This window comes from Jaculus jaculus, chromosome 5, assembly GCF_020740685.1.
Source record: "Jaculus jaculus isolate mJacJac1 chromosome 5, mJacJac1.mat.Y.cur, whole genome shotgun sequence".
Taxonomy (NCBI): Eukaryota; Metazoa; Chordata; class Mammalia; order Rodentia; family Dipodidae; genus Jaculus; species Jaculus jaculus.
The window spans coordinates 71,431,780-71,459,507 of NC_059106.1; the positions used below are offsets into that span (position 1 = coordinate 71,431,780).

The window sequence follows — 27,728 nt, forward strand, 5'->3', positions numbered from 1 at the left end:
GGGTGGGAGAGGAGAAACAACCCAGGCCCACTGTGTAAGCAGACAGCCAGGACGGCACTCACTTTTCCCTGTGAGCCTCTGGTTTTTCAGATAAAAAAAGGGGGAGATAGAATCATGCTAAGCTGTATCTGTTCGTAAAGAGCCATGCCAGGCATCCAGCAGACACTTGCCCATGCTCGCCGTACTCCCGTTGCACGTGAGCTCCTTCCTGGATGTTTCACACGTGCAGGACTTGACATTCGCTAGATGTTCAGTCAGTGCTGGCTACTGAATGCGTGAACGTGTGAATGGCTGGATGAATGGACGGACGAGTTTTTCAATTGGCCAAAACCTCCCAAAGAGACGTGTGTCAGCAACAGGCCTCCAGCGCGTAACCTCTCACCTCGCAGTTTACCAGCCAGGTCACTGCGAGCAAGCCACGTGGCCCGCTGAGCCTCGGCTGGTGATTCAGGACCCTCCTACCGCGTTGCCGTGAGCATGGCGCGCTCTCGGAGCTGCCTAGCCCGGAGGTCCTGGTCAGTCAATGTTGGCAGTTAACGTTATGTTAACCTGATTGTAGCCATTTCTTCATGGAACCAATCAGATTAGGAGCCATTCTTCCCTATGGAGGAAGCACTGTGTGTCTGTGGGTTGAAACCTTACAGTGGACAAGTGAGCCAGGGCCTGAGGAACCTGCCATCCTTTTGTCCCCACCTCGGGAGGACCCTGCTTTATTATAGGCATCTTTATTTCCATTTCCTATCTGCTTTTGTTTTTGATTAAGTATTCCCACCTGGTGGACAATTAAATGCAGAAGCTAATGGTCTTTCAGACGATCTTTAAATAGATGCCGAAAGCCACTCAGCTTTGGAGAAGCTGTAATAGTACATGAGAGAAAATGATTTCTAAATTTGGAAATAAGGGTTGTCACCTGGGGATGGAAAGAGCAGGAGTGGGCAAACGTTTTCTTAAAGGGCCAGAGGAAGTAGTTTCAACCTTGTGGGGCCACAAAGTCACCGCTCAACTCTCCAAAGCAGCTTCAGGCTTTCAAAAAGTGTGCTGGGCTTAGTTTGCCCTGTGGCAGTCGTTTGATGGCCATGGGTATAAAAGACATGGGCAGTCCATGTGCTTAAAATAATAAATACTCGTTATTTATTTATTTATTTATTTAAGAGAGAAAGAGAAAGAGGCAGATAGAGAGAATGGGCACGCCAGGGCCCACTGCAGACGAACTCCAGACACATGGGCCATCTTGTACATCTGGCTTTACATGGGTACTGGGAAATTGAACCTGTGTCCTTTGACTTTGCCAGCAAGTACCTTAACTGCTAAGCCATCTTTCCATTCCTAAAATAAGAAACAGTCTAAGAAAGACTTCCAGGTGGTTGAATGCCACCTCCTAGGAGTACCTGGCTATCCCCCACCTTCACAGATTTATTTCTTATCTTTCTCTTAAGAAAGAAACAGATAGCCATATCCCACTATTGCAGTTATTTTCTTGGAAACAATCACCTCTTGGCAACCTTGCACTGGCCCTAGGAAACAGGTGTCATTATTATCCCCAGTGATTCCCAGGATGGCAAGGCATATGTCCATCATCCTGCTAGCTTATAAGTAATGGAACTGGCATTCATACCCATGCTCCGGGCTACCCTGTAACTGTGTTCTCCTTGAGTGCCATCACTACAGAGAATACGGTATCACACATGCTCATGAAAGATGTCAAAGCAGCCATGAACAGAAGAAAAAGCAGGCTTTCTACTTTCCACATCCCAGTAGAAAATTAAAACAAAAGAAAACATATTGCCTATCTCCAAAGACAAGATGGACACCGCATGGAAGTGCCAGAAATTGACAGCATAAAACAAAGTGACAACAGTGAGACAAATGTATCAGTTATGACAATAAACGTAATTAAACTCTCTATTAAAAGACAAAGACTCAACCCGAGTTTCAGGGACTACTCTGCATACAAGAAGTGCATAAAGAAAAAGTGATAAATGATCTTATATTGGTTGTATTTTCCTGCTTCAGGTTTTAAAGGAATACTTGTGGTTGTAAAAGTTTCAAACCATATCCAAGTATGATAAAGTCCAAGGTCAAACACTCATTTTCTGGTCCCCACCCCCCATAGGAAATGGTTTAAGAATTTGGTGTGGACCCAGCCACTGTGTCTTTGTTTCAATTACACTCTCCCCTGTTCAAGACATAGTATTGTATCCATTAAAAAAGTAAGTCTGGGGGCTGGAGAGATGGCTTAGTGGTTAAGGCACTTGCCTGTGAAACCTAAGGACCTATGTTCCATTCTCCAGATCCCACATTAGCTAGACACACAATGGTGAGGCAAGTACAAGGTCGCACGTGCCCACTAGGTGGCACAAGCATCTGGAGTTTGATGAATTTTGATGATTGCAGTGACTGGAGGCCCTGATGCACCAAGTCTCCCTGCCTCCCTCTTTCTCTCTCTCCCCCATAAAAAAGGTGCCAGACTATTGGACTTGCCAAGAAAGAAAGAAGGGAGGGAGGAAAGAAAGAAAGAAAGAAAGAAAGAAGGAAGGAAGGAAGGAAGGAAGGAAGGAAGGAAGGAAGGAAGGAAGGAAGGAAATAAATCTGGGGCTGAGGAGATGGCTTAGTCAGTAAAATGCTTGCCTTGCAAGTGTGAGGAGCTGAGTTTAGATCCCAAAGACTCACATAAAGCCAGATGGCATGTACCTGCAGTCCCCGTGCTGGGGAGGAGGAGATAGGAGGATCCCCTGGGCTTGCTAGCTAGCTCATTCAGCCAAATCAGTGAGCGCCAGATTCACTGAAAGACACTGTCTCAGAAAACAGAAGTAGAGCACGATGTCGACCTTTGATCCCCTCCCCACATGCACACACATGCATGTGGATTCCCTAACACACATATACACACCTGATATGTTTCAGAGTGGATAAAATGAACATTTTATATAGTGATATTTGTTTAAGCTGCAGGCATCAGTTCATTCTTCCCTGGGAGGTCTTGCATCTTGAATGTTGCTGATTGCTTCCCCGAGGGGCTGGCTAACATGATCCCATCTCTTGTATACTTCCTTTAATTGGTAGTAAGATTTAGAGGCTTAATCAGAATCACAGCTCCCTCTTTTTTACCAGAACATTTAATAGGCAGGGCTTTGTGTTTCTGTGAGAGACACATTATGTCCCATTGCCTCTCTTTTGGGGACACTAAGAACCATCTATGACCTCAGCCTAGGGACTGCAGAATGACAACCTTTTGTGGTGTCTTTTTTCCAGCTAGAACACTTCAAGAAAACTTACTTTCATCAACCATTTGGTTACTCTAAGGCATAGTTCATAAAGGAAAGGCAGGAGAGAGAGTCATTTCCTTATACTTAACAATTTTCAATTTAATAAATCCATAACATCTTCCAAAGTTGAAATTTTTAAATGGCATTAGAGTCCAATGGGTTTCGACATAGCTCATGTGTTTAAATCCATTGCAGTTAGCCTTCTGACTGATGTTCAAATTGTCCAGTGGCCAGCAGGAACTTTTTAAAGTTGGCCCAATCTCCTTCTTGGACCTTTCATAACCCTGACCTAGAAACACTTGCTTGTCTACAGAGCCCTGGTTCATTTTAGTGGAAATTGATGTTTAGAATCAGGGCACAAGAGGGACTTACTACTATTAACTTGGCCCTTGTTTGTAAGCCTGTTCAATGAACACAGCTAAGAAATGCTCTTTAAATAAAATTTATGTGACTTCATTTCATTTCACATGTAAGAATGTTTTTCTATTAACCTTAAATTTCCTTGACATCATATCTGCATCACCTTTTACCCTTACTAAAATCCACATTCCCAATGACACTATCATGACTTTCCTTATCATATCACACCCAGGTATAGCAATTACCTTCCTGCAGCTGGGCTGGAACACCAAACAAAAGCAGTTTACGAGAGGAAAGAATCTATTTCAGGCTTACAGAGAAAGCATGGCAGAGCTGAGCATCGAGTCTTGTAACATCAATGGGGAAATGGCAGCAAGAATAAGCAAGCTGATGACTGCCCGTTAGGGCTGGACTAGAGAAACCTCAAGGTTTCCAGTGACACACCTCCAGCTTTGGGGCTCCTCGTCCCAAAGTTCCACCAGCTAGGGACTGAGTAGGAGGCTTTAATCACAAACACATGAGGCTGTAGGAAAAAACTCACATTCAAAACACCATACCAAGAGTCTGAGAGTAATAATACCAGTGCCACAAGCAACACAGTCACTGAAAATTACCCTGCTCCTCATCATCGTCATTTTCAGTTCCTTTTGTCCTTTTATCCTCCTAGGGATGGACTATCAAATTACCATGTTCTCAAACCTTTTCAGTTTCCTCCTATATGATTATGCTGCCAGCCAATATGCTATTGTGTTCACTTTGTGGTTTTTGAAATTGCATATCAAATTTAATCATTCTTTTTAATTATGTAAAGAGATGCTATAGTTGCAGAGTTAAATCTACCAAAAAATGCACATTCTGGGAAAGTGAGGCTTCTGACTGTGTCTTTTCTACCCATGGGTAAACCTCTTTGCTTTTGATTTACCTGTTCATTGAGCACTAACACTTCCCTATTAATGTAACTTTTAACATCCGCTCTTTCTTAGGTAAGTGGAATCACACTTTGCCCACTTTGATTCACTTAGCAGTGTATTCTGGAGGCCACTCCATGGCGTAATCTAGCACGTTCCTTGCTTTTCGTCTGGGGCTGCATGAGCGTTCCATTTGGTTGGTTATCCTGGCTTGTCTGGTCAGACTCCCATGGCTGAACATATAGCCATTCCCATTCCTTTGGTCTTAACAGCAGTGCTGCCGTGGTTAGCCTTTGTAGACGTGCACGTGCTTGGTCACATTTTCATACAGTTCTGGAGAAAGAATTGCTTTGGCAGAGATTAAATGCATATGAGTCTCTGTCTATATATATTATTACCAGGTTCCTATCTATAGAAGTTGTATCAGTTTGTATTTCCCCCAGCAAGATACAGAACTGCTGTTTTGCTTTTGTTTTCTTTTTCTTTTCTTTTTTTTTTTTTTTTTTTTTGACTTCGTATGTCGTTAAATGTTGGGTTTTTCCTGGTTGATGGGCAAGAAGTAACATCTCATTGTTGGGTTTTTTGTTGTGTGTGTGTGTGTGATGCAGTGTGTGTGATGTATGCATGTGTGTGTGCCCTGTGGTACCATAGGCTTACCTGTGGCAGGCAGCACTCACCTGCGGGAGGTCAGGTGTCCTTCTCCCTCACCCTCCTCTAAGTCCTTGTTTGAGCCAGTCTCTTACTGCCACCTGTGAGCCAAGGCTATTCACTGGTCTTTGCTCCCCTTTGTGGATACACTCAGCTGTTTGCATAGATTCTGGAGATTCAGACTCATGTGATTTCAGTCCCCCCATCCCCAACCCTCGAGCTTGCACAGAAAGTGCACTTAACCCCTGAGCAAGGTCTCCATTCCCTTATTGCAGATGTCCGATAGATTTTTTATCATGAAGAGTAAAGTTGAACATCTCCTCAAAGGTCAAAGCGAAGAGACTGCATTCAGAACTCCTTTTTTCCAGATCTTACTGGTCAACTACCACTTTGGAATATAAGATTGAACAACAGAATGAAAAGGGTGAATGAATAGTGAGGTCAGTTGACTGTCGCTTGAGCCCAGGAAGACATTAGCTAGTGATGGAGTAACAAAAGAGAAAGACAAGAAAGTGGTGAATGCCAAAATTAGGAATTACTTTCCCCTCTGGAGATTGTGGTTAGGGCTCTGCTGATGTGTGTGCAGCAAGTGCAGAATACCTGCAAGCGGCTATCTGTGGGTTCCTGGAAAATGAACAAGGAGATTATACTCCAGCAACCAGAAAGGCCAGGCCGCACTGGAGCCAAGACTACATAACTACATGAGACCCTGGGGCATAGCAATGGGCACACCCTGCCTCACCTCTGAGGTCACATGTGCACTGAAGGAGAAGATGGCTCACTGAGATAGAGTGGAGTTACAGAAGTGACAATATGCATGTGTGACTTATTTCTCAATGTTTGATATAGACGCTATATAATGACTTAGTTTCTCTAAACCCCCACTGATGGAAAATAGGACAATAATCCCCTTCTATAAAATGAGAATAATAACATATGTGCCCTGTAGGATAATCCACATTAAGCCCTGACACCTAGCTCGTTTCCAGTCTGCTCTGACTGTCGTACGCTGTGTGTGCAGGGATTTAGGGGTGAAGATCTTCAGGTGAAAATCTCAGCTCTCACTTCATTAGCTTGGCGTCTTAACCTAGCTGGCCTCAGTTTTCTTTTTGTAAAATGGGGATAAAAACTATTAACATACATTTGGAAGAGAGAATTCATGGAAAGCAACAACCAGAGGAAGGTATCAGCACGAGTTGACTCCTTCTCCTACTACCTTCTGTTAATTAAATGTCTTAATACACTTTTCTGTTAAGAGTGCCTGACTGGGGCTGGAGAGATGGCTTAGCGGTTAAGCGCTCGCCTGTGAAGCCTAAGGACCCCGGTTCGAGGCTCGGTTCCCCAGGTCCCATGTTAGCCAGATGCACAAGGGGGCGCACGCGTCTGGAGTTCGTTTGCAGAGGCTGGAAGCCCTGGCGCGCCCATTCTCTCTCTCTCCCTCTATCTGTCTTTCTCTCTGTCTCTGTCACTCTCAAATAAATAAATAAAATATTTAAAAAAAAAAAAAAGAGTGCCTGACTGGGGGTGGCTGTAGAGATGGCTTAGTGGTTAAGGTGCTTGCCTGAGAAGCCTAAAGTCTCAGGTTATATTCCCCAGTACCCACATAGGCCAGCTGCAGAAGGTGACACGTGTCTAGAGTTCATAAACAGTGGCTGGAAGCCCTGACATGCCCATTTCTCTCTCTCTCTCTCTCTCTCTCTCTCCCTCGTTCCCTCTCAAATAAATAATAATAAAGAGTGCTTGGCTGGGAAGATGGCTGGGTCAGTAAAGTGCTTGCATGCAGACCGAGTTCATGTCAGCTATGGTAGTATGTGGCAGAAACAGGTGGACTCTTGGGGCTCACTGGCTTCAGGCTATTGATGGACCCTGTCTCAACAAAGGTCAGTATGTTCCTGGGGAACAACCCCCAAGGTTGTTGTCTGGCTTCCACACATAAGCACATGTGCATGCACATGTATGTGTGCGCACACGCACACACACACATGCATGCATACCTACATGCATACTCTCAGGCACACAGACACACACGCATTAGAAAAAAAAAAAATGCCTGACAACGATTTTAGATGATTCCAGAAGGTTATAAACTTGAGAGAAAAATGGGGTACATCTGGCTGAATTTTTCAAAACGGATGCTGTGGAGAAATCTAGACTTTGCAAAGAAAGAACTGCTTGGCGACTTCTTTATCCCCTTCTCAGCCCTGTTCAGGCTCTTGGCCTCTGATATGTCCACAGTCAAAGGGTCTAAGAGGACGCGGGGACTCCTCTGAGGTGAGGAGATCTCTGCGTGTGTGACGCCACTGTATGATGACTTTGCAAAGTCTGTGTCTAGACAAAATGCTGCATAACCTCGGCTTTCTCTCACGATGACAGCACCAGCCTCACAGGGTGGTTTGTTTTGTGATGAATGAACATGAGTGTGTGTGTGTGTGTGTGTGTGTATGTGTGTGTGTGTGTACGCATGTGCACGCACGCAAGCACACCTGACATGGAGTGAACGCTCAACCAGTGGCAATGGCCATGGCAGTGAAGGACTTGAGGGAGGGGTTGGTATTATCATTTCTCTCCTTGAGCTGGGGTAAGTGTTAGGTGGGCTGGGTTCAGCTATTAAAAACAAATCACAGTGGCCTAAAGGCAGGATCATAGACGACTCAAACTACATGTTTAACATGGGTCATATAGGGACCCACTCCTTAGAGGCATTTCAAGGTCCAGGTGACAACCTGTTTCACCACCACTGTGGCAAGAAGAGGAAACGTGGCAAGCCACACTCCGGCTCTTCACCTCTCTGTGTGGACATGACAGGCATGGCTCCTGATCTCGTTTAATTGGGCAAAGCAGCCATGTGGCTTTGAATAGCTTCAAAAGGGAGTGAACAGTAAAATCCGACGTGCGCCCCGAAGAGGGAATACTGGAATAGGTCTGGACCATGCAGGCCAGCGTGTGGTAGCGCGCAGAGGCAGGAATGGGGAGGACGATGCTGGTTGAGAGTGGAGAAGCTGAACTGTGGGAGGAGTGGGTAAAGGGAAGAGACGACAGGCTTCATAAGACCAGAGACAGCCAGGCGCTATGCAAAACCCATCCAGTATGACCCAACAGTCATGGAGGCACAGCTGCATACCAGGTACTGTGCAAATGCTGGGGTTCCCTCCGCCACAGAAGACAAATATCAGTGCTCACAACGGAGCAGGGTGCGCCGTTGCCCTGAGCTGACCCCAGTTCTGGCCACTCACTTCCCAGGGTGGATGGGAAGAAGAGAGCCGGGCGAAGGCCTCTGCCTCGGGTGTGAAAACTGAACGAGGAACAAAGACAAAGCCAGCGTGACCCAAATACTGGCTATGCTTCGGCCCTGCTAGAACGACAAAAGGCCTTTGCTTAAAGGATTCTTTCTGTTTCTCCCCTCTGGCCTTCAATAAACCTCCAAGTGATGTGACTGGCCACATAAGGGTCCCAGTAGGCAACATTCACAGTTACAGTTGATGTGATTTTCCATGAAAACAAAAATAATCCTAGTGTTGTCTGACACAATTTTTACAGAGAAGGTTTTGGTTTATTTGCTCACTCTTTTGTCCCCTCCAAGAAATTTGTTTCTCTCCCTCTATCCCTCAGCTCCTTGTGGTGGTCACCTGACTGCACCTAGTGGCACCATTCTCTCTCCTGGCTGGCCTGGCTTCTACAAGGATGCCCTGAGCTGCGCCTGGGTGATCGAAGCACAGCCCGGCTACCCCATCAAAATCACCTTCGACAGGTGTGGAGATCACAGCAGGGAGGGAGGGCAGTGCAGGAGCGACTGTCTGAGCCCTTGGGCTTCATTGGTGCTGTTGGGGGACAATGACTAGAGTGGGGAGCAAAGGCTAGACCATCACTTGGGACCCCAGAGCCCTTCTCTTCCCTTCCCTTCCCCCCTAAAGAGGGAGATGGCAGATAGAAACCGTTTGATGCTGAAAGCAAGGCAGTTTCCAGCATGGGAAGGTGGGCTCGCTGATTTATGTCCCAAGTCCTGACTGTTACTGCCACCTTGCTTAAAAGTTAATTGGTAAAAAAGTAGCTTCCCAGACATGAACTCAAGCTTCCAGGTAGAGCATTCCTGGTCTGGAAGAGCATTCTGCAGACTTTCCCGGGAAGGACCACATAGTAAGTGTGCTACATTTCATGGGTGACTTGCCTGCTTGTGGGTCCAGGTGTCAGATTCCTTGTTGCTTTGGTTTTTATTTGCATCACTTTGCAAACATAAAATTCATTCCTAGTGGGGCGTGGTGACGCACACCTTTAATCCCAACACTCGGGAGGCAGAGGTAGGAAGAGCCTAGTGAATTCAAAGCCGCCCTGAGACTACATAGTGAATTCCAGGTCAGCCTGGGCTAGAGTGAGACCCTACCTCGAAAAAATAAAACAAACAAATAAAAAATCATTCTTAGCCCTCCAGACCATAGACCACATTCAGCCCTAGAATTTGAGCATACAGACCCCTGGCCCAGCACACTGTGACCCCCATGAAGTGAGTCAATGTCTGTAGGTCTTAAGATGGGTTATGGCCCAGACCATAAAAAGCATTGAGAGGTCTGTGTCCTAGAGTGAAAGGAGGAAGAGCATTAAATACAGTAGAGAAGGTTATTTCACATCCCGTAAATAGGTGCAAATTATATTAAAAGAGCCCACCTGTCCAAAATCTGGCTATTTAGAGCCCTGGATCGGTCAGAACAAAACAATAAACCTTGGTTTTCTCAAGAAGTCTTCCTTTTTGTCCTTTGGTAGGTTTAAAACCGAAGTCAACTATGACACTCTCGAAGTGAGAGATGGGCGGACATACTCAGCACCATTGATTGGAGTTTTCCACGGGACCCAGGTCCCCCAGTTCCTCATTAGCACCAGCAACTACCTCTACCTCCTCTTCTCTACTGACAAGAGTCACTCAGACATTGGCTTTCAGCTCCGCTATGAGAGTAAGTCCCCAGACGGTGGCACGGGGAGGTGGGTGGCAGGGTTGGCCTGTGTAGGTGAAATACACAAGACTGTGCCCCACCGTAGCCCAGCTCAAAGCATCTCAGGGCATTCTGTGTTAAGCTGTGCATGTCAGCAGGTAATCCCTTTGTCTCGGCATCTTGTGGATCACGGAGCTAAGAGTTGCTCGTGGCTATCACACAAGGTCCCGTCTGCCTACCTGATCACTTCTTCTGGGTGCAAATGACTGGAAGCCGCATGTTAGGCATTGTTTGACTGACTGTGAACTTAAAGTGACCTGGCATCTTGGGTTCACAGTTATAGTCCCTCATCATCTCCTGTATCACACCTTGATTTAGAGGGTCAATGTCATTTCAGTACTTTGCGGACCAAGCCTGGAGAGTGTCATGGGTTGAGCAACCCATGAGGGCCGGGATAGTTTCTTAGTGATGGTTGTGTCACTAAGACTTACCACAGCGCCTAAGCCCCGGCATACACTGGGCGATTGTGGGCTGAATGAGTGAGTCATCTATTAAACCAGCCTGTTTGAGAGCCAGGTCTTCAAACACCCTCTGCAAACACCAAGGGCCCCATTTTCATCAGTCAGCCTATGTACGTGTAGGCTCTCCCCCAGCTCTCTTGGTGAACCTCCTGGGGTCCCTTCATGGTGGCAGCACACGCTGCCTGTTACAGCTGAGGCCTCTCTTTTCCAGCTATAACACTGCAGTCAGACCACTGTCTGGATCCCGGCATCCCTGTCAATGGGCAGCGTCATGGGAATGACTTCTATGTGGGAGCGCTGGTGACATTCAGCTGCGACTCGGGCTACACGTTAAGTGACGGGGAGCCCCTGGAGTGTGAGCCAAATTTCCAGTGGAGCAGGGCTCTGCCCAGCTGTGAAGGTGAGGCACACCATCAGGGGACGCGGGAGAGCAGAGGCTTTCTCCCGCCATGATAAACCCAGAACCAGAAGAGCCCCTGAGTTCCCAACCCAATCAGGGAGGGTGGCAGGGAATTTGAGAAGTTAGGCCTCAGGATCCCAGGAGGATGATGAGGGGAGCTTTCTGAGCCGCTCTGGACATTCCCTACCCTCTTTTCTCCTGCAGCTCTCTGTGGTGGCTTCATTCAAGGCTCCAGTGGCACCATCTTGTCACCAGGGTTCCCTGACTTCTACCCCAACAACCTGAACTGCACCTGGGTTATTGAAACATCACATGGCAAAGGTGAGTGTTTAAGGCACATGGCAGGTATAGGGCCAAGGTCAGGACCCCATGTTTCCAGGTCAAGGAGACGTCCATGAAGAATTTCATACATAATGAGATATGAGCATAGTTTCAATTCCATTCCCCCCCCCCCCGAACAATGACAACAAAATCTCCCAGGATCTATTCATCGGTCTGAAACACAGAACTCATTCAGTAACACTGTTGGGAATCTAACCTCTCCATGCTGAATGGGCTCTTACTGGTTGCCAGCCACTCACTCTCTCTCAGAGCAGCATTCCTCTCTAAGTCACCTCCCATGTGGTTATCCACTCAGTTGGCGAGACGTCTATCCCGTTCCACAAACGGACTCCTACTACCTTTTGGTTTCGTTCTGTTGTTGTTGGCAGTGCTGGGAATTGGACCAAGGGCCTTATGTATGCTAGGCAAGCATCATACACCGAGCTATATCCCTGAGACTGCTGTGAGAGCAGCCTGGTCCCAGAGAGAGGAGCTGAGACAACTGAGACTACAGAGTTAAAGCTTTATTAGGAAAGTTGGAAACGATGCCAAGGTGGCATAGTGGGGTCCAAAGCCAAGGAGGCATGTGTTCCAGTAATCTGAAGAACAAAGTGAGTCATGCCCTTTTCAGAGTTTCTGGCATGGGAGATAAAGATCTCTACCCTTCGGAGGTCTCAAATGTGGGGACAGCTCTGCTGCACTCTCATCCTATGTAGAAGCCAAGTACACAATCTAGGTGGCCTTGAGCTTCTGTGACAACAGCAGGCTGTTCTTTCTTTCCCAGGCAGCAGGTTGGGGCTGGTCTTGCCTGCCTGGACCTGGACTCCAGACATCAGGGCTTCTTAAAGGAACCACATGTGTTCTAACATCTTCAACCCTTTTTGTAAAAAAATTATATATATATAATATATACACACACACACATACATAAATACATACATACATATACACACACACAAAATATACACATATATACATGGATGAATATATGGGAGACAGAATATGGATACATCAGGGCCTCTTGCCACTGTAAATTCCAGATACATGTGCCACTTTGTGCATGCACTTTTATGGTGGCTACCACGGGCTTTGAAAGCAAGCACCTTTAACCACTGAGCCAACTCCCCAACCTTCAAGCTCTCTTTTTACTTTTTATTTTGAGACAAGGTCTTGCTAGATTGCCTAAGCTGGCCTTGAACTCACCCAAGCAAGCCTTAAGTTTGCAATCCTCCTGCCTGAGCCTCCTGAGTAGCTGGGAATACAGGCCTGTGCTTTCAGAACTGCTCCCTCCTCATAATCCATCAGGAGTCTCAGAAGCCCTCGTCCTTGTACTGTGCCCTCGAGGAGCATAAGGTGCTTATGATCATTCTTCCCGATGACCACCCTTCAGATTCTGAGCATGGACGGCTCCCCTTGCAGAGCCCAGGTCTTCCCAAGGGGATGCGCATCCATTTTCCTCACCAGCCCACACAACTGCCTCTGCTTCCCTAACCAAGTGGTCTTTGGGAGTCCAAGTTTAAAATAAGGGTGATGGTTCCAAACTAGTCAATATGCTCTTTCTTCCAACAAACGTTCCTTAAGTGCTGTTCATAGGGCCGACAATGGAGCTGGACGTCAGCAGGGACCAGGCAGTTGCAGCCTCTACCCTCAGAAGTTTATTCCAGATCTGCTTACTGCTCTTCCTGTCTTCAGTTTAGCAAAAGCACTGGGGCCTAAGCCCCCACCCCACTTAGAACTTTGCATTCTCTCTGTTGAGGCTGAAAAGCAGGCATCCGTAGTTGAAAGCACATCACTGATAATTGGGATGCTTGCCTTTAACTATGAGCATCCAGTCGGAGTTGCAGTGAGTGCACGCGCAACACCAAGTCAGGCGGCCACAGTTCAGGTCCGGAAGTAGGTGTTTCTGTGTGCCTGAGTGGAAGACAGTCTGGAAAGTTACCAAAGCGTCATTTCAGATCCATTGAGAATGCGGACTATTTAATAAACAGTGTTAAGAATAAAAACAGTGGGTTTAACCTTTTTTTGAACAAAAATTAAAAACCCAATCCATACCTCACACATTTACCCACAGCAGTTCCAGCAATAAGGAGTCAGGGATAATCTAGCCTCCGGCAGGGATGCACCTCCATGAACCACACCAGAGGCAGAATCCATCAAGACAAAGGTTGATACATCCAATTAAAATGAGAATTTAATAGGATTTATGTTAAAAGAAACCTCTATAAAAATGCAAAGTCAAATAGTAAATAGACCAAAATATTTGTACCATGTATAATTGACTAAAACTTACCAGCCTGATGCAGAAAAAGCTCTTCAAAATCTGTACCAGAAATCTTCGTGGCCTGTCGGCCTGAAAAATGAGCAGAAGTATAAACTTAACGCTGCATAATTGAAACACAAATTGAAAAACATCAACCCGCCAATAATTAAAGAAAAGCAATCACAAGCCTGAAGCGCAATCTCGTTGTCCTTTCCCTGTCATCTCAGAGCATTATAACACTGAAGGACAGTGTGGACACGTGGTCACACCTCACTGCTGACCAGTATAGACAGGCTAGGGCTTTCCCAAAGACTGGTTTGTGTTGTAAGTCCCTTCCTATTGCTGTGAAAAAGCACCTGAGAAAAGCAGCTGATGGGAGGAAAGGATGTCTTTGGCTTACAGTCTGGAGGGAAAGCCTCACGACAGCATAGAAAACGTGGCAAGAGCAGAGGCCATGGCAGGCGGAAAAGAGCAGCAAGAGAGTGAGCCCAGCTCTGACCAGGGGAGAGCTGGCTGGAACACCCTAAACCTGCCCCCCAGCAACACACCTCTTCCAGCAAGACTCAACTTCCCAAATTGCCACCAGCTGGGGACCAAGCATTCAGAACACACAAGTTTATGGGGGACCCCTAATTCCAACCACCATAGTCTGGGAGTGGAACTCAGCAGCCTTCCAAGTCCATTGCCTCTGAACCCAGCAATTCCATTTAATGGAATTTACCTAAAAATGAGAACTAAAACTACATCATGATGTAACTATTAGGATGCCCTCTGAAACACTGTTTATCATGTTGATGAATTGGGACCTGTTAAAATGTCCATCAAGGAGCTGGAGAGATGGCTTAGCGATTAAGCACTTGCCTGTGAAGCCTACAGACTCCGGTTCAAGGCTCTATTCCCTAGGACCCACATTAGCCAGATGCACAAGGGGGCACACGCATCTGGAGTTTGTTTGCAGTGGCTGGAGGCCCTGCCGCGCCCATTGTCTCTCTCCTTCTTTCTATGTCTGTCACTTTCAAATAAATAAATAAAAATAAACAAAAAATTTAAAAAATAAAAATGTTTAAAAATTGTCCATCAATGAGGAACTGTAAAATAAACATAGGGTACAGTCACAGAATGAAATACTAGGCAGCTACACAAAGGAATAACATAAGAAATTATGCTTACAGACCAGTAGGGATGGTGGCAATAAATTGTTAAGGACCGGAGTTTGCCTAAAGAATACATTCAGTGTATAAAGCAGAAAGAAGGCTGCTGGATAGAAAATGGCCTGAAAATATCAATCCCAAGATCTTAATACTGTGTCTCTTCTTAAAAATATTTTTTAAATTTATTTCCAATGAGACAGAGAGAGAGAGAGAGGAGAGAGGAGAAAGAGAGAAGGTGGGTTGCCAGAACCTCTAGCCACTGTAAATGAACTCCAGACACAGGCACTGCTTTGTGCACCTGGCTTTACATGGGCACTGGGGAATCGAACCCAGAGCATTAGGCATTGCAAGCAAGCACCTTAAGTACTGAGTCATCTCCCCAGCCCCCATTACTATTTGTCTCTTAGTCTCAGCTTTGAACTTCTTTGATTCCTGATTTCATGTAAATATACTATTTGTATTTTTTTAAAGGGACAGTTAAAAGTCATTTCTATATCCTCCATGTGTACTTAAGTGTTTTATCTTAGATTTTTCCATACCTGCTCTGGCCAGGACTAGATAGCCCAGTGGCAGCCTTCAGGATGCTAAAGGACAACCCCTGTTCTTGTGCCGTCTCGTGTGTGGACATTTGTGATCACAGAGGTGTATTTCTCTGTGTGTCTCTGCCTGCATGTCAGTGTAGCTCATCAAGAACTTGTTGGGTGGCTGTGCTTGGAAACTCATAACTTAGTGGCAGAAACAGACAGTGTGGACTAGGGTCTCAGTGCCACACGCTCAGAGTACAATAGAGCAGACAGGGCAGAAACATCTAGAGTCCAGTCCCAGGGGTTAGGCGGAGGTCCTAATGTTGAAACATAGCTAGTCTTCAAGGGTGCCCAGGATCTGGCCAGGATGAAAGGTGTGTGGGCAGAGAACCAACAAGAGGTCCTGGGTAAATGGCCAGATCACGTCTTCCTTAGAACCGGGCAAAGGCTTCACTTTGCCCTTAGCATGGAGCCCCTTCTCAACCAGCTGCTAAGCCCTCCGTGCAAGTTCTAACTACCCAGACCTATGCCCAGTTCTTGGAACTTACTGTCCCTCTTTAGTTCCCGGAAGATTGTCCACTTGTGCAGTTCTTTTTCTCGGGACCTCTTCCTTTCCCCATACCAGGAAGGTTGGGGTCATCCCCGTTCCCCTAGCACACGACCCCTTCATCCTTCCTAACTCCAGGCCTTGCCTGACCCTTCTCCCAGCCCCACGTCGAGGTTGAGCTCCCCGCCTAGCATCATGTACCTCCCTACCCCAGACTTCATTCTGCTGGTCAGGACTTGCACCTTTCCCGTCTGACTCCAGGACAGACTTGGAGCAATTGGAGAGGTGAGCCTCTGGCTCCCTGCACTTTTCCAGCTCCTGGTTCTGCCTGAAATGCAAGAAACTTCCAGACCTGCTTGCTGGCATGAATTGGATGGAGCGGACCTGGGACCCTTCCCTTGGGGCTGTGCTCCTCAGACAGCATTGGGTTAATGGACCATTGAACTACATCCTGGGGTTGCCACCAAACTAGCAGAAGCCCCGTTGGGGAAATCTGAACTTTACGAGATCCAGAATTGTCCAGTTTGCCACATGGCAGGGAATGGGCACTTAAGGTGTTCAGAGAATGTTGCAGGAGAGAGACCCCAAAACTTATACTCCTCTCCTGCAACCGACCAGGCCATGTGAGGATCAGGTCAACTAGGAGGACACCTGTTGTGAGCTGGCACTGTGCCTGGCACTTTGCATATGCCTTTCCATCGTGCGTCACCCCGAGGGCTGAATGCTCCCTGAGTGGGGACACTGTCATCTTCCCGCTGCAGTTAAGGAAAGGCATGAGTGGATGGGGGGGGGGCATCTTTGGCCTCTGCCCTTCCCCTGGTGGATGGGCATCTGATGGACGCCTTTCCTTCCCCAGGGCAGCCACCATGTCACTCCAGCACAGCTCCCTCCAGGGTGAGCATCTGTCACATCAAATCTGATTCTATCTTCAAGGCAAGGCCTCTCTGTTTCTGTGACAATGTCTTCATTTTCTCACAATAGCCAAAAGAGCCCCAAGCAATCATCACAGCTGGGAACCCCCGAGGGTTTCATCTCACTGTTTGCCCATCCTTAGATTCCCAGCCAAATGTCTACTCCTTGGGCAGGGCTCTATTTGCATGCTCCAAGAGCGGAGCGCTGTATCTACTGTTTCCTCCTGCTCCTGCGGCTGACTTACTCACCAGCGAGCCCAGTGCGCCAGCCCAGGGAGAAGGATGCGTGAGCCCCGAGCTCTCCGCAGTGAGAGCCACTGTCTACATACACCCTGTGTCAGGAAGGGAACATTCTCACGGGCACATCCGTATGTGCAGGCATACACGCCCAAGTGTCCCCTCCACATCTGCTCACCTCTCTCTGCCAAAAATCACGCTCCCCTGGAAGCCTTCCCGTGTCACCTGTGACGGCCCCCAGGCAGTGGTTCACCCTTGCTCCTGCCCACTCTCTCTGTTGCAACATAGGTCTCTTCCACTAGTCAGGGAGCACCAAGCACTTAACCCAGAACTTACTAGGGGCTTAAGACCTGTATCCTTGAACAAATTGGTACTTAGGCACATCTCAGCCAGAGGGTTCTTACAAACCACCACCCTCACTCCCATCGAGCCTGCTGCCTTCTGGTTCTGTCTCCTCGACCCACAGCCATAGAAGGAAGCTTAATACCCTGGGATCCTCGGCGGCTATCTATAGGAAGATAAGAACATGCAGGCTTTTTTTTTTTTGCATGTGTGTTATATGTGGTGTGTGTGTGTGTGTGTGTGTGTGTGTGTGTGTGTGTGTGTGCGCGCGCGCACGCGCGCGGTGTGTGCACTGAGGCCAGAGAAGAACGTCAAGTGTGCCACATCCACCTGTGTCTTTGAGACGAGTTTCTCACGGACTCCAGAGCTTGCTGTTTTCATGAGCTCCAGTGATTCTCCAGTTTCTGCTCCCCATAGGATCAGGGATACAGGGCTGCATGACCAGCCCCAGCTATTTGTCTGGGTGCTGGGGCATTGAACTCAGACTGTCACAGGGGGGAGGGAGGTCTTGGACCTCGCACGCTTGCACAGGAAGTGCCCTTACCCACTGAGCCATATCTGCAGCCCCATGCAAACTTTTAAAACGCTTTAGCCTGAGGGGCTCAGATCCAGCTGTCATTTATCAAAGTGCATCAGGGGCGACGCAAAAGAGTGCGCGTCTAACTTCCAGGTGCTTACACATCACCGGGGACCTTCTTAACATGCAGACTGTGGCTCAGCACGTCTGCAGGGGAGGCTGAGACTGCATCTCATGTCTCCCAAGTTTCTGGCTGATGCCCACACTGCAGATCGACGAACCACACTCTGAGTGGCAAATGGGCCTTGTTTCCCTCACATAGCCCCACACCACCACTGACTTGCACATGGGCATGCATTAACACGTATGCCCGCACAAACACCAGTAAAGTCTAGACAAATTTAAGACTGCTCTGGGTATTAAGACACTGTCTCCCCGTAGGCTTCCTCACTAACCCATCTTGCGTCCATCCTCCACGCTGCCACCAGCTGCTCTCTTCCTGTCACCCGAAGCGGGCTTAGCACTGTCTCTGCCCATCTCGGTGGGCTCAGCTCAGGTCCTAGCTGCTAGAGAGAATTTGCACAGATCACATCTCTTTTTTCCTGGGGTGTAAAATGAGAACGGCATGAATTGGACCCATTTCTTAGTGTAACTGGCAGAACTAGAGTCTTCACATGCTCCCTTCTTGCTTTTGAGGGCTAGCCACAGAGCAAGGAAATGGCCTCAACTGCCTCAGGCTTGGTTAAGGAACATCAACACTTTTATTTTGCTTTACACTCTCCACTATCTCCAGGCTGGGGCACTTAGAGGTGCCTAAGGTATGCCCTTGAATAAATGAACACACGGACAGATGAAGCTCTGCCTCACGCCGCTGTATGAAAACACCCAACCACGAGCAGCTTGTGGGAGGAAAGGATTTATTTTGGCTTATAGACTCAAGTGCTCCATGATGACAGGAGAAAATGACAGCATGAGCAGAGGGTGGACATCACCTCCTGGCCAACATCAGGTAGACAACAGGAATAGGAGAGTGTGCCAGACACTGGCAAGAGGAAGCTGGCTATAGCACCCATAAGCCCGCCCCCATCAATACATCACCTCCAGGATGTTCCAGTTCCCAAATTGCCACCAGCTGGGGACCTAGCATTTAGAAAACATAAGTTTGTGGGGACACTTGAATCAAACTGCCACATGGACAGACACATCTCCTTGGCTAGACCCAGGACAGACCTCCCCCCCCCCCCACCTATCCACCTCCTTGGTGCTCCTTGATGTCACCTCTCCCTCCTTCCTCTGTCTGCTCATGCTGCTTGTCCTCCTCTTCTGCGCCCTCTAGTCCAGGCTCCTGGCTTCAAATGCCACCTTTTGCTGATGAGTCTCAGGCCCACCTCTGAAGTGCGACCTGAGCACTGAATTTGCAAGTCTGTCCCTTCCAGCTGCCTACTAATGTTCACTGCACAAGCCAGGGCCCGAGGCCGGCTCCAGGGTTGCTTCACCACCCGCTGTGACACGTGGTTTTCAGGACACGATGCTCCCAGCCATTTCTTTCCTTTCTCATTTGCATCTTGGCCACAGCTGCTGTCCACTCATCTGCCTGGGCTCTCGTGTCACCTGCTCTGGCCTCAGCCTGCCCGGCCCCACCCTTGCAGTAGCTGTCCTTCTCTTCCTCCTCTCCCCCAACTCTGTCCTCCTGGCCGCCCTCTTGCAAAAACTGAAGTCTGGGTCTGGAGAGAAGGCTTAGCAGTTAAGATACTTGCCTGAGAAGCCTGAGGACCCAGGTTTGATTCGCCAGTACCCACATAAGCCAGCTGTACCATGTACGACATGCCCAAGGACATAATGCCAGGGGTTGTCCTGTGGCCCCCACAGGCATGCAGCCCCACCCACCTGCACATACCTGCTCACCCACACACATAGGCACATCATGTACACATGCAAACACACAAGAAGACTCAAATAAAGCCCTCACTTAAGGCTCATAAGCTGCCCCACAGGGCGTTCTCTCTGCTGTCAACTACTGAGCAGGACACAGTGTTTTACGTTCATTCTAGCATCTCTCCCTCTGGCTAATGTCTTGAACTTCCCCTGCACCTCACCCTGGATTGCATCTCATAGAAAGGGTTCAGCAAGTACCCTCATGGCTTCCTGAATAGCTGTGAAGCACTGTTGCCTTTCAGATGCAGAGCATCGCAAGGAAGTGCCCATCACTCGGACTTGATCCTTGACTAACGGCAGCTTTGGGTTCCGTGTCACCTGGGTGTTCTGTCAACCCACACACGAGGGCCTTGGTGCATCAGAAAAAGTTGATGCCAAGCCTGCCCCAGGCTGGGCAGTGCCAGCCATCTTCCTGTCCCCAGCCTGACCCTGTGCTCTCTCTCGGCAGGTGTGTTCTTCACTTTCCACACTTTCCACCTGGAAAGCGGCCACGACTACCTTCTCATCACCGAGAATGGCAGCTTCACGCAGCCCCTGCGGCAGCTCACGGGCTCTCGGCTTCCAGCTCCCATCAGCGCCGGGCTGTACGGCAACTTCACTGCCCAAGTCCGCTTCGTTTCCGATTTCTCCATGTCTTACGAAGGATTCAACATCACCTTCTCAGGTAACAGGAATGACGGACGGCCCCTGGGAAGGAGGCATTGGGTGGAGCTGTTCTCTCTCTCCCCCTGCGACATCCATCTCTGGATAATAATTTCACGCTCCAGTCTCAGGGAGGGTGACTTCAGTGCTGCTGCCAAAAATAGTTGGCTCCACCTCAAGAAAGAACTTGCCTGGAATGGTCTTGGAAAGAATTAGCAGGGCCATTCTCTGATTGGGGATTCACTAGGCACATGACCCCATTCCCGCCCAGCTGACTGAATTGGAGGGCTTCACAAAAGTCCCTTCATGCCTTAATTACTCCAGATTCTTTTCCTTATACAACCTGAGAAATTACATAAAGGAAGAAAGTTTAAAATCAATGTGCGTTTTAGCCTCGTTTGGGATCTTCCTCATCAATGCTAACTTAGTGGGAATAGATATTTGGCTCTGTATCAGGGAATCCTGAGAAGAAAGCCCTTTCGTTGGCACTTTGGGAGAAAAGAGCTTTAAGGCTCCAGTACCCGCACCCTCGTGACTGCCATGCCAAGGGACTCTGGCATCAGCAGGACATCAAGGCCACCCATGGGATGGAGATATGATGGACTTCTCCTGTAATGGGCAGGAGTAATCCAGCCTCCAGGAACTGAAGTGTGGCCCACCTTAGCCTTGTGTTGCCCTCCACAGACACCCCCTGCCACCTGCCTGAACAGGCCTGGCAAATGGGACATAGCCAGACAGCATACCTCAGCCATCTGAGAGATGCCCTCCTCCTTACCACGCAGAGCCCTGGGGACTAAGTTACTTCAAAGCTGTCACTAAAGGCATCAGACAGGCCTGGGGCCTGTCAGCACCACCCACTGTGTTTGCCATCTGCCTCAAAGCCAGCCTTGCCTAGAGGAAGCTTCCAGGAAAACATCTGGAGTTGGTGCCCGGGTGCACATGCCCTGGTGCGAGTGCCCTGGTGTGCACTGCCCAAGGCTGAGCTGTAAGACTCTGACGCTCTGGAAATGGCTGACTTTACTGAGCCAGTCCATACCTGGGGAGAAAGAGCAAGAGAGCCTGCCAGCCTCCAGGGCTCAGGGTTCCAATAGAAATGAAGGGACGGTGCAGGAGAGATGGCTTAGCGGTTAAGGCACTTACCTGCAAAGCCAAAGTACCCAGGTTCGATTTCCCAGGACCCACATAAACCAGATGCACAAGGTGGCACATGAGTCTGGAATTGTTTGCAGCAGCTGGAGGCCCTGGCATGCCCATTCTGTATATATCTGCTTCTTTCTCTCTGGGTCTTTCAAATAAATAAATAATTTTTTAATTTAAAAAATAAATGAAGAGACAGAGGAGGGAACAGAGGACTCTCACAAGTGCTCCCGAGGAACACTCCTTAGACTCCCTGAGCTCCGTGACAGCCCTAGGCCTTCCTGCTTTCCTCTTGACCTCAGCTCCCAGGCTAGCCACTCTTTCCTTGGCCCCTGGTGAGAGCCACCGAGCCGTGGTCTGTGTGTCTGTCTTCATCACTGGCCCTCCTGGTGCTCCGGTGTTCTCTGCTTCCCTGGTTTATCCTCCCGCTGCCTTCCTCCGCAGAGTATGACTTGGAGCCCTGTGAGGAGCCGGAGGTCCCAGCCTACAGCATCCGGAAGGGCTTGCAGTTTGGCGTGGGCGACACCTTGACCTTCTCCTGCTTCCCCGGGTACCGTCTGGAGGGCACGGCCCGCATCACGTGCCTGGGGGGCAGACGGCGCCTGTGGAGCTCGCCTCTGCCAAGGTGTGTTGGTAGGTGGTCACGTGCTTTCATTCTGTTTCACTTAATGGTGGGCCAAATTTAGTCAGGTGGGCTGCACCTAACAGGGGCGGTGGGGGGGGGGTGTGAAGCAAATAGTCCTGGGGTTGAAGAGGGAAACAGCCCACGCTTACCTGCATGGGGACCCTGGACAGGTGGCCTAATGTTCTCCTCTGTGAGATGACGGGGTGGGGGCTGTTCTGTGGGATGCCCTGGCCTTTGCCCAGAAGCCCCAGGGGGCTCTGAAGTGCCAATGAGCTCAGTGCTCTCACCTCTCAGCCTTTAATGCACAAGCCCCTGGCTTAAGGATGTCTCTTGCAGAGAAATCTGTCTGGGACCCTGGATAGGGCCACTGAAATGCTGTGTGGCCTTTGTACAAGGGGAGTCCCAATCCAGCCCCATAGCAGTACCAGCCCTTGCCGAGTCCCTGGACAGACCCTACATCCTGCTGAGGGGACGGGACAGGAAATGAGTTCATTCATAAAGCACTCAGTGTGCATCAGGCACACTTCTAGTCTCGGAGATGCAAAAGTGGACTCAGCAGAGAAACTTTCCTCTCGTGACCTCACATTTAAAAAAATATATTTATTACTTATTAATTTATTTATTTGAGAAAGAAAGATGCAGATAGTGAGAATGGGTGTGCCAGGGCCTCCAGGCACTGCAAACGAGCTCCGGACACATGCACCAACTTGTGCATCTGGCTTATGTGGACACTGGGGAATCAAACCTGGATCCTTATGCTTCACAAGCAAACGTCTTAACCACTAAGCCATCTCTCCAGCCCTGACCTCAGATTCTTAATGGAGGGGCACTAGCATATGTACTATGCACAGTTGTGCTGAGAAGCACAGAGAAAAACCAAGTCAAGGTTGTGGAGAGAGCTCAGTCAGTAAAGTGCTTGCCTTGCAAGCAAGAGGACCTGAGTTTGATTCCCCAGAACCTCTGTGCAAAAAGCCTGACATGGTGGCATTCACTTGTAATCCCAGCACCGGGAAGCCAGAGACAGGTGGAATCTGGGGCCTGCCGGTGAGCTAGTAGCCTAACTGACAAGCTCCAGGCCAGTGAGAAAATCTGATTCATAAAAAGAGGTGGATGGGGGCTGGAAAAATGGCTTAGCAGTTAAGCTCTTGCCTGTGAAGCCAAAGGACCCTGGTTCGAGGCTCAATTCCCCAGGACCCACATTAGCCAGTTGCACAAGGGGGCGCACGCATCTGTAGTTTGTTTGCAGTGGCTGGAGGCCCTGGTGCACCCATTCTTTCTCTCTCTATCTGCCTCTTTCTCTCTGTCTGTTGCTCTCAAATAAATAAATAAAAATAAACAAAAAATTGAAAAAAAAAGAAGAGGTGGATGGCAGGTGTACGATGACACTCAAGGTTATCCTCTGGCCTTACACACATGTACACATATGTGCTCCTGCACCCACATTATAGTCATATACACATCCAAACACACATATACACATTCCCTTCCCTGCCACACACACAGAGAGAGAGAGAGAGAGAGAGAGAGAGAGAAGCCAGATCATTGGAGAAGGTGCTGGGAGTGAGGATGTAGGGTGGACAAAAAAAAGACACCATTGGTGAATTGTATTTTAGCAGAGATTGGGAGGAGCCAGACAAGGGGGGACTGAACACTCAGGCCCCTGCCCCTGGCACCAGGCTGCCTCGTCCCTTTGGGGAGTAGGTGGGAGGCTGGCTGGGAGCCGGCAGGGGGCGGAACAGGAGCTACTGAGAGCAGACAAGGTGTGGATTAGGAATTGGTACCAGCCGGGTCCCATCCTTGCCAGAGTCCTCAAAACTCACCAGAACTGGGGCCCCAGACGTGGGGGGAGGGAAGTAGGATGACAGCCTAGAGAGCAGGAACAATTCCTGGTCGTCACTAGTCTGTAAGTCTCAGTGGCTGCACCGCAGGGCAGTGTGAGACGCAGGCTGAATGAGCAGTGTGCTTAAAACTATGCAAGTGAAATATTACATAAAACCCCCCAAAATATCAAAAACAGATATAAGTTGGAGTGGACTGATTGAAACAGGGACCGGGATCTCAGAAGCCCATGAGGGGCTGAGGATGTGGCTCAGTGATAAAGCCCTGGCCTGTGCACAGGAGCTCCTGAATTCAGTTCCCTGCACCACGACAAAATGAAAGCAGAAAGAAGGGAGGGGGAGGAGGAAGGGGAAAGGAGAGGAGAGGGGAGGGGATGAATGGAATGAGGAAGGGAAAGAAAAACGGAGGAGAAGAAAGGGGGAAAGAAGGAAAAGGAAAGACAAGTAAGAGGTAGAGGGGAAAGGGAAGGAAGTCCATATGGCCAGCCTTGCCTGGGACAGCTCCAAGGAGCTCCAAGCTCTGCAAAGAACAATTTGTCCGACTGTTGTGATGAGCTGGGCCCTCAGTCAAACAGATCATGGTCAAGTCTCTGATCTACCAATTACCACTCAGGCCCCCAGGCCCCTCTACCTGGCGACCTCACTTAAAAATGGAGAAAACAGCCAGGCGTGGTGGCGCACACCTTTAATCCCAGCACTCGGGAGGCAGAGGTAGGAGGATTGCCGTGAGTTCAAGGCCACCCTGAGACTCCATAGTGAATTCCAGGTCAGCCTGGGCTGGAGTAAGACCCTACCTCAGAAAACCAAAAAATAAAAAAAAAATTAAAAAAATGGAGAAAACAATATCCAGCTCCCAGGCTTCGTTCCAGATGAGGTGGTGTCACTTCCCTAAGCCAGGAGGTGTCACATGTTTGTCAGTGATTTCAATTTTGTCAATAATCATCCTAGCCTTGTTTGCGGATTAATGAATTATCGTCTCTTTGTCAAGAACATTTTATAAACTCAAAGGGGAAACATCAAGATAGCGACCTGCAGAAGTTTTGTTTTTGTTTTTTTTTGTTTGTTTTTTTTTTGAGGTAGGGTCTTACTGTAGCCCAGGCTGACCTGGAATTCACTATGTAGTCTCAAGGTGGCCTGGAACTCACGGTGATCCTCCTACCTCTGCCTCCCAGGTGCTGGGATTAAAGGGGTACGCCACCATGCCTGGCAGAAGTTCAGTTTTGACCTCAAACAGTTTCTCGTGTCTCTTGTACCCATGCCCTTCCCAAGCCTCCACCCCTAACCTGGCACACACTCAGACACTTGGAACAGCCCCTGGGGAGGATCACCTCAAAGCTGCCAGCCACTGGTCTGGTGTCTAGGAAAATACCCTCAGTGAGGTGCCTGAGGGGAACTTTTCTTGAGTGGAGATCTCCTGGCACCCACTTGATCGCCCAGCTCGAGCACCTGCCTCACTGATCTCATTACAGAAGCTCATCCCCTAACTCATTATTCCAATTACTGTTTGTTCATGACACCTCACAATATTTTCATTACTACATTTGTCTTCTGTTTCACATGGTATTAATAACATGCAGCAATTACAATCACCTCTAATTACCACCAGCCCTGCAGCAGAGCTCCCTCTGGAGAAATCTCAGGACGGCCCGCCCAGGGGTGCTCCCAGTTGCCACCTATGCTATAGGTGCCAATTGAACCATTTAGCCCTTACCAAGCGACCAGAAACATCCCCAGCCCAGAACAGTACAAACAGCCCTGAGCTCCCATTCATAGTGTGAAGGGGGTGGGGGCTGGCACAGCTCCTGATCTCAGAGGCTCCTGGGTTTGATGTAAAGGAGATAGCCCTGACCCTAGGGGGACCACATTCTGCAACAAGAGACATGGTCCTGTCCTTGAGAGCCCCAGTGTGATGAAGTCCTAACCTTCCACCCCAGGAGCCCCAGACTGATGGATAAGATATGGCCTCTGCCCTTACAGAGACCTCGTCTGACAGGGGCGACAGAAGTCACAGATGTCTGAGTCAGCGGCAACATTTCCCTGGCATGCGACTGTTTGTTTCTTTGGAACATTGATTTGTTTCCATTTATGCCCGTGTTTGGCTTCCCCATGCATCCGTTCACCTCCCCTGTTGATTTGGAAAGTGTCCCAGAAACAAGTGCTGTGTCCCTCCACACTCCCATCTCTTCCCTGGTACCCAACTCGAAGGCCTGGGCAGGGAGTCAGTACCTGGTCATTGGCTACAGACTGGCCACCTCTGAAGCCATCAGCCCTGTGTCCCTCCTCACAAAGGTGTTGGGCATATGGGAGAGATGTCTTAGTAAGACAGAGAGTCAGTATATAGGGAGCCGAGGCCAAAGCCCATGTTTAGAGGAAGCCAGCTGCCAAGAGCTCGGTAGAGGGCAAAAGGAAGACGCAGTGAACCCTGATTGGCTAAAACTGTCCCATAGCTTCCTGGGGCTTCTGGCAGGTCAGGTGCCCACTGGGACCAGGTAAGCTGTGTCGATTGAGAGGAAGTATGGCATTGGATGAGGGCATACTATGCGCTTACCATTCCTCCTGTATTCACCAGTCTCACACATAAAATCTCGTTGCCTCGCCCTCTAGTGTCGTGAGGACGATCTTACGGTCAGGATGAAGGCAGATGAAGATCCTGAGGTTTGGAGGGTTCATAAAGCTTGTCCGTCCCACAGCACCTCGTGACCTGCCCCAGTGGAGTGGGGCTCAGCGACAGTGAGAGGAGGCCTCCGAGCCTCTGAGCGACAGAGCTAAGCTGTGTGTAGTCTTCAGCACCCCCCAAGGTCCATCCTTATCTGAGGGCACCCAGAAAGTATCCACACTCTAAAAACATGCCAGCAGGAACTGTCAGCTGTCACTGCCTGCAGGCAGACTGTCCACCACTGTCCCTTCAGTTTTGAGCCCCAATTGTATCATTTGATATTTATTAGTCACTTTACAAAATAGTTGAGTTTTTTTTTTTTTAAGATTCATTTTATCTATTTAGGTGGGGGATGGAGAGAGAATGGGTGCGCCAGGGCCTTCCACCACTGCAAACAAACTCCAGACACATGAACCACTTTATGCATGTGGGGAATCTAACCAGGAGCAGGCTTTGCAGGCAAGCTCCTTTAACTGCTGAGCCATTCCCCTGTCCCAAGCTGGAGCAGGACTTAAGTGAAACAGAACTCAGGGAAAACAAAGCCCATTGAAAAGTAGGGACTTGAGGATGATTCATGAACACCACCTTCGAAGGACTAGCAGCACCCTGGAGGACACAAGCACCCACAAGCATGTGACTAAGGCCATGGGAGGTTGAGCTCTGTGGGGTTCCAGGAGCCCTGGGTTTGTTGACTCAAGCCTAGAGAACTCCCACCTTTGGGCAACCAGGGTGGGCTGTCTGGCCAAAGTAAAGGCCTCTTAGTGGACCTCAAGGTCCTTCCAGCCCAGTGTAAGGACACAGAGGGGAGGCTGAGGGAAAGCAGACTTTCCACCATAAAACCGCAGAGATTCCAGACATGTTCCTAACTCCCCATATGTCCATAGAAGTAATGAGCCTGCCATCTGGACTTCTGTTTACACCCTTCTGGAACCTAATTATTTTTAGCATTGTGCATCTTCTGAGGTCAGTCTGTGCCATGTTCATTCATTCATTTGTTCATTTGGCAAATATTTATTTTACAGGCAATACAGGCCAAGCCTTAGAAATGCACAGCTTCATC

General features: G+C 48.8%; 1 protein-coding gene across 5 annotated transcripts in view; it reads left to right on the forward strand.

The window, feature by feature from the left end:
• Csmd2 (CUB and Sushi multiple domains 2) overlaps positions 1–27,728 on the forward strand; it is a 671,876-nt gene that overhangs the window by 433,381 nt on the left and 210,767 nt on the right. For all 5 annotated transcript variants that reach the window (XM_045150007.1, XM_045150008.1, XM_045150010.1 and 2 more), the window contains 6 exons: positions 8,792–8,930; positions 9,938–10,125; positions 10,837–11,025; positions 11,230–11,346; positions 20,219–20,434; positions 21,994–22,182. In XM_045150007.1, the coding sequence (XP_045005942.1) occupies positions 8,792–8,930; positions 9,938–10,125; positions 10,837–11,025; positions 11,230–11,346; positions 20,219–20,434; positions 21,994–22,182 (1,038 nt within the window). The remainder of the gene's footprint in view (positions 1–8,791; positions 8,931–9,937; positions 10,126–10,836; positions 11,026–11,229; positions 11,347–20,218; positions 20,435–21,993; positions 22,183–27,728) is intronic.